The sequence below is a fragment of the Mizuhopecten yessoensis genome, unplaced genomic scaffold (genome assembly GCF_002113885.1).
Source record: "Mizuhopecten yessoensis strain PY_sf001 unplaced genomic scaffold, ASM211388v2 scaffold923, whole genome shotgun sequence".
NCBI lineage: Eukaryota > Metazoa > Mollusca > Bivalvia > Pectinida > Pectinidae > Mizuhopecten > Mizuhopecten yessoensis.
In genome coordinates this window covers 270477-277364 of record NW_018403789.1, presented here as the reverse complement: position 1 = coordinate 277364, position 6888 = coordinate 270477, and the positions used below count along the sequence as shown (strand labels likewise).

General features: G+C 39.7%; 1 protein-coding gene across 1 annotated transcript in view; it reads left to right on the top strand.

Moving 5' to 3' along the window:
• LOC110455488 (ectopic P granules protein 5 homolog) overlaps positions 1-6888 on the top strand; it is a 46678-nt gene that overhangs the window by 20056 nt on the left and 19734 nt on the right. Inside the window, exons 21-28 of the mRNA XM_021505655.1 lie at positions 657-663; positions 903-1069; positions 1393-1550; positions 2435-2525; positions 4632-4755; positions 4946-5081; positions 5502-5673; positions 6199-6289. Of these exons, the coding sequence (XP_021361330.1) occupies positions 657-663; positions 903-1069; positions 1393-1550; positions 2435-2525; positions 4632-4755; positions 4946-5081; positions 5502-5673; positions 6199-6289 (946 nt within the window). The remainder of the gene's footprint in view (positions 1-656; positions 664-902; positions 1070-1392; positions 1551-2434; positions 2526-4631; positions 4756-4945; positions 5082-5501; positions 5674-6198; positions 6290-6888) is intronic.

Sequence of the window (6888 nt, the reverse complement as noted above, 5' to 3'; positions counted from 1 at the left end):
TTTTCCCTACCTTGAGCATGTCTCGAGTTTGTTCCGTCAGCCTGGTCTGCCTGGATTCGAAGCCTCCACTACGGTAAGACGAATTTGCATACTAAAGTTATGGTAATTATTACTGAAATGAAATTGAGGTTTTTGAAGTAAAACCAATTTTCATGATGTAATACTTACCATAACTTTATGGAGTCCCACCCTGTATTCCTCCCCTTGCCTCCTCATCCTGGCTGCCTTTAGGCTCCATAAAACGGGGTTTGAGGAAGGGAGATCACTCCGTGGCTCTGTCATCGAGATAGTGGTTACGTCACGGTAGGGAGGTAGGGATATTTGAATTTTTTGTTTTTGGGCTACAAAGATGGAAGTAGGTATTGTATATGCATACTAAAGTTATGGTAATTATTACTGAAATGAAAACCACATTTGATCAAGGGGTATCTGGTGTGGTGGGCCCTGAAGGTTGTGGGATTGACAGTTTGTGATGTCTTTAAACAACTACTACTGCTTTCAACAAGGCAATCAAAAGCATGATATATTACAAATTACTTCAGTCAAAATACTACAGTGAACATGAAAACATATAAATTAAAAAAAACAAGTAAACAAATTGAAGGACATGCATGCCATTCTATCATATTTCTAGTTCACAAAATATTATCACACAGAAAAACAGTAAATGGCATGTAATTTATGTAATTATGTAATATCATAAATAAAAGAGTTATTTATTGTATGAAAGGAATTGAACCTTTCCAGCAATTGTATGGTTATTTTGGGCCCAATCTCATGCCAGAAAAACATGTTTTGTGGAGATGACATGACTTTTATATGATACTAATCTTCTCATGGCCAAATAGTTAGATAAATCTTAATAATTATGCTCTAATAAAAATATTCTTTACCCGATACAGAAAGCTGTGACCAAACTCAAGCTACAGGTTTCCCCGGGGTTGCACAGCCTGAATATCTACCGTTGGGGGCGTCAGGCCCTGGATATGGATGTGGAGCACTCCATGGCACCTCTCGTCTGGCAACGATTCTTTGGCCTCTTTGTCGGTCGGATGGTATCCCAAGTCAGGTAGGTATCCAGGATCTGTTTTACTTACAGACTATGTTTTAAGTTTCTCTTACCTTTGATTAAATCTCGTCTCCATAAAAAGCAATAACTGACTTCTAAATCTTACATGGAATCAAACTCTTCAGCACCATTGCAATTTGTGCTTTGGTATCCTTTATCTTAAAAGAAATGAAGGGGTATAACTCTAACAGAAATTACAGGCAACATGGAAGGTATCGTTTATCTTAATGCTCCTTCAGCTTCTTAATGTGGAGGTGTGGTTTATGACAGAACATTTAACCTAGTGTACCATATCATAATCAGGATCATTTGTGTTTTGACAGCATGCAGCAGCGAGCCAGTGTTGGGGAGAAGTTCTACGACGTTAGCAAGCATACCTCCGAGCTGAAGAAGATGAAGAAAAAACTGAAGGAAGGAGTGGACTATCATATGAACTACCAGTCTCGGATACAGCACCAGGAGGCAGAGTCCAACAGGGCTGGTAAGTTATACAGATTCTCTGAAGACAGATACTGTGAATCAGATCCCGCGAACTGGTATATAAACCCTGGTACTACTGGAAGAGGCTATATAATTGCTTTTCGTCTGTCTGCCAGTCAATCAGTGTATCACTTTTTCTAATGCATATCTCACATACTCTTGTCACCATTCACTTGCCAAATTTTGTATTGTTGCATACTGAAATTAAGGCTGCACTTATTTATCGCAACTTACACAGTTGAACGAGTTGGACGTTAAACAAACAGATAAACAAACTGGTCGATAGGCGGCCATCTTGGATTTTGATAGTGAATGTTTGTTATTGCTATTTCCCATGAGTCCTGGAGAAATCTTTCTCAAATTTGATATGTAGGTTCCCCTTGGTCTGTAGTTGTGCCCATTTTTATTTAGATTGAGGATAAACAAAATGGCTGACTTGTGCCCATCTTGGATTTTGACTGTGAATGTTTCTCGGGAAGAACATGAGAGATCTTTCTTAAATTTAATATGTAGGTTCCCCTTGATCTCTAGTCATCAGTGTTTAATTTTGAGACTGATTTGAACATAATAGCTGACAGGAGGCAAGCATGTTGTGCATGTTAAATTTTGTGACGGCTCATATAATAAGCAACCGGTAAATATCCCTTTTTAATCCAAAAGCAACTGTAATAGGCTTGATTTTATTAGTGTAACAGTGAAACCATACTAGTCTAATCCCAACACTACTGGTTATGAAACCACATGATCAGGAGCAATTATTCCCCGTGCATTTTATTGGAACTTAACAAATGACGGAAAAGAGTAATTCTTTTCCAGTATATGACATCAGGTAAATGGATGTTATCATGACCATGTTACCTGACACCATGATGTTGTATTTGATAGAGGAAAGGCGAGAGGAAACAGGTGATGAGAAGTCAACATTAGAGGACCAATCCTTCCTGCCGAGGCGCGACTTCCACCAACAACTCACAAGGTAACTAGGTCATACTTAATAGGTCGTAGGTTAGAGGTCATACTAATAAGCTATAGGTCATATTCCCAAGATGAATGGTATGATTAATATACAGGGCAGGACTTATTAATGACCTACCAATAGCAAGTACTGACTCGGAAATTACTATGTCAGAATGTTGTAAGTCTTATATTAGCAGTCATGCTGATAAGTCACATAAAACTGTCTAAGTAAAAAAAGTTCAATAATTTTTAGAACTCTAATAGCAAAATGGACTGAGTTAGTTATCAAGGTGGGTAGAGTGGTGGAGCAGTGGATCACCTTTCGCCAGGTTCAATCGTGCTAAAGTTGGGGTCTCCTGCTACGTATACTACGTGGGTTTTTGTCTGGGTACTGTGTTCTCCTCCCATACTTAGGTCTCCTGCTACGTATACTGTTATCAAGGTGGGTAGAGTGGTGGAGCAGTGGATCACCTTTCGCCAGGTTCAATCATGCTAAAGTTGGGGTCTCCTGCTACGTATACTACGTGGGTTTTGTCTGGGTACTGTGGTTTCCTCCCAATTTTAGGTCTCCTGCTACGTATACTACCTTAGTTTTTGTCTGGGTACTGTGGTTTCCTCCCAATTTTAGGTCTCCTGCTACGTATACTACCTTAGTTTTTGTCTGGGTACTGTGGTTTCCTCCCATGTTTAGGTCTCCAGCTATGTATACTACGTGGGTTTTTGTCTGGGTACTATGGTTTCCTGCTGCGTATACTACGTTGGTTTTTGTCTGGGTACTGTGGTTTCCTCCCAATTTTAGGTCTCCTGCTACGTATACTACCTTAGTTTTTGTCTGGGTACTGTGGTTTCCTCCCATACTTAGGTCTCCTGATACGTATACTACGTAGGTTTTTGTCTCGATACTGTGGTTTCCTCCCATACTCAGGTCTCCTGCTACGTATACTGCGTAGGTTTTTGTCTGGATACTGTGGTTTCCTCCCATACTCAGGTCTCCTGCTACGTATACCACGTGGGTTTTTGTCTGGGTACTGTGGTTTCCTCCCATACTTAGGTCTCCTGCTACGTATACTACGTAGGTTTTTGTCTGGATACTGTGGTTTCCTCCCATACTTAGGTCTCCTGCTACATATACTACGTGGGTTTTTGTCTGGGTACTGTGGTTTCCTCCCATATTTAGGTCTCCTGCTCAAATACTAAATGGGGTTTTGTCTGGGGACTGTGGTCTCCTCCCATACTTAGGTATTCTGCTACGTATACTACGTAGGTTTTTGTCTGGGTACTATGGTTTCCTCCCATACTCAGGTCTCCTGCTACGTATTCTTCGTGGGTTTTTTGTCTGGGTACTGTTGTTTCCTCCCATACTTAGATCTCCTGCTACGTATACTGCGTAGGTTTTTGTCTGGGTACTATGGTTTCCTCCCATACTTAGATCTCATGCTACGTATACTACGTTGGTTTTTGTCTGGATACTGTGGCTTCCTCCCATACTTAGGTCTCCTGCTCAAATACTAAATGGGTTTTTGTCTGGGTACTGTGGTCTCCTCCCATACTTAGGTCTCCTGCTACGTATACTACGTGGGTTTTTGTCTGGGTACTGTGGTTTCCTCCCATACTTAGGTCTCCTGCTACGTATACTACGTGGGTTTTTGTCTGGGTACTGTGGTTTCCTCCCATACTTAGGTCTCCTGCTACGTATACTACGTGGGTTTTTGTCTGGGTACTGTGGTTTCCTCCCATACTTAGGTCTCCTGCTACGTATACTACGTGGGTTTTTTGTCTGGGTACTGTGGTTTCCTCCCATATTTAGATCTCCCGCATCCTTCCATCTGGGACAATACAAGTGATTAAATTATTTTGAGAGAATTTGTTTTCAAATTGTTGTAAAAATAAATTAATTTTAAGTAATTTAGCAGTTCTGCGCCAAAATTCATAGGTACTGTATTTATATAATTAATAGAAAGATTAAAAACTCCATAAAACTGTAGTAAATACTTAAATACTGTTATAAGCCTGATATTGAAATTGGTCGATATAAATTAAAATAATTAATATGCTGAACTTCGCTGATCTTTATGAAAACTACCGTTGACTGGACATTGGATTTTTGTAAATTTGAACTTTTCAGACTGTATCAAACCTTCCAGCTGTGGACCGAGGAACCAATGTTACATGATGCTAATCTTTACCTACCTGCTCTCCCTCCACAGTATCAGTCAGATAGACTCCACCTGCTGTTTCAGAACCAAGTGGTGTGTACCATTTTTGATCTAGAAGGGAAGAGACAATTGTTCAGTCAAGGAAAGATGTTAATTTTGTGCATTGGATCAATATCGAATTATAAATTCTGCAATAAAAAACAACATATTAAAAGCAAAAAGACTGTTTACAGAATACTCATGTGGACAAATTCTCAATAGTATTTAATGTTTTTATTCCAAGGACCCATGGCTGGAGACAGTTGACCATGACAGGGTGCTATTTGAGCTGGCCCAACTGACCAGTGAATGGAACACATCTCTGCTGGGTTCAGAGGTGAAACACACCGTTACCAAGGAAACAGGGAGGATACCTACAGGTAAGAAAACAGTTTGTTTGTTTGTGGTTTTATGTCCTCGCAACGGCCATGGTCATATGAGGACAGGTAACTAGGGAGATACAACAGCCATGGGCATATGAGGACAGGTAACTAGGGAGATACAACAGCCATGGTCATATGAGGACGGATACCTAGGGAGATACAACAGCCATGGTCATATGAGGACGGGTACCTAGGGAGATACAACAGCCATGGTCATATGAGGACAGAAGGTAACAAAACAAGGGAAAATGTCTACAGGTTAAAAAGCAAAGATGGGATCGACAGGTAAACAAAGCGGAAATACTGAGGGTATTTTTGTTTAACAGGATTTCTAGCAGTATTTTTTTTCGAAGTACCGCTATATATGGCCACACTAATTAATGTTGTATCCTTAAGTAATAACCTTTTGTTCCTTAGCAACAGAAAAAATCATTAGTCGGCTGCAGCGCCATGATCCTGTAAAAGAGTTACCTGACCAGCAGCCTCTGAAAGCAGTTGTAGAAGACATCAGCATCACTGTGATGCAGGAGAAAGCTGCCATTATGCATGTCCTGAAGGCTGACATCAATGCCCTGAAGGATTACGCCAAGTAAGTGAGAACCTTATTAATATCCGTAATCTGTAATTTTGTTCTTTGGAGATTTATTTTTTTCCTCATTTATAAGTCATAACAACGGGTCCTGAAGTTATCTGATCCATGTGATTCATTTCTGCGTGACCCATTGTACTTCTGATAAAGGATGCTCACCATCTTTGAAGATTTTGATCAACCTTTATTTTTCATTATGCTTTATTAGATCTAGGGAATCCATCCCCAGATCTGCCCTAGAACGCTGCTGCATTTTCGACCTTAGGACTGTTGGATCGCCTTATTTATTTATCCATTGTACTTTAAACTTGTAATTTGCATCGATTTGTGTTTCATTCTTTTAATGTGAAATAATATTGAAGAGATATATACAAGTAGTAAGGGATTTTTTTAATTAGAAATCTTCTGTGCATTAATGCCAATATTTTGCACAGCAAATGGTTGCAGTATATGTAGAGTTATTGTAATCTGAAGTCACATTCTGAGTGTTATATTACATTTGTAAGTGGTTGTCTCCCTTAACAGGTCATTTCATGTTCGGACCTCCCAGCATGTTGCCTGTGACGATGATTTCAGCAGACTTCTACCCCAACTCTACTACAACAGACCAAAACAGGTAGTTAACGAGAAAGGTCCTTATCTTAATGATCAATGGAGGGGCAAGGGGAGAGGGCGATAGAAAACTAATGTGTGAGCTTTTAAAGATGTTTGCTACCCTGTGTTAATAGATATCATCCTTATGGAAGAGTTCCATAAGAAATCTGTGACTGTTTTCACGATGTATGGTACTTTAGATTTAGGTAATTAATATGATTTATATTGAGAATAAAAAAATAAAAGTAACCTATCTTTAGTTTTTGTGATATTTCTAAATTATGGAGTGATATTTCAGCAAAATCCATTGGCATCATGTTTGGTGATGTGCAAGTGGTTTTTAGCTCATTGGGCACGAAGTGCCAAGTGAGCTTATGCCGTGGCGCGGCGTCCGTCGTCCGTCAACTTTTCGTTTAAACAACTTCTTCTGAAGAACGGACAGGCCTAGAGTCATGATATTTGGCTGAAAGCTTCGTTGGTAGGAGCCCTACAAAGTTTGAGAACGAAAATGACCTTGACCTGTTTTCAAGGTCACAGGGGTCAAATATGTCAAAAACTTCAAACGACTTCTTCTAAAGAACTAAAAGGTATAGAATCTTCATATTTGGCTGATGGCTTCCT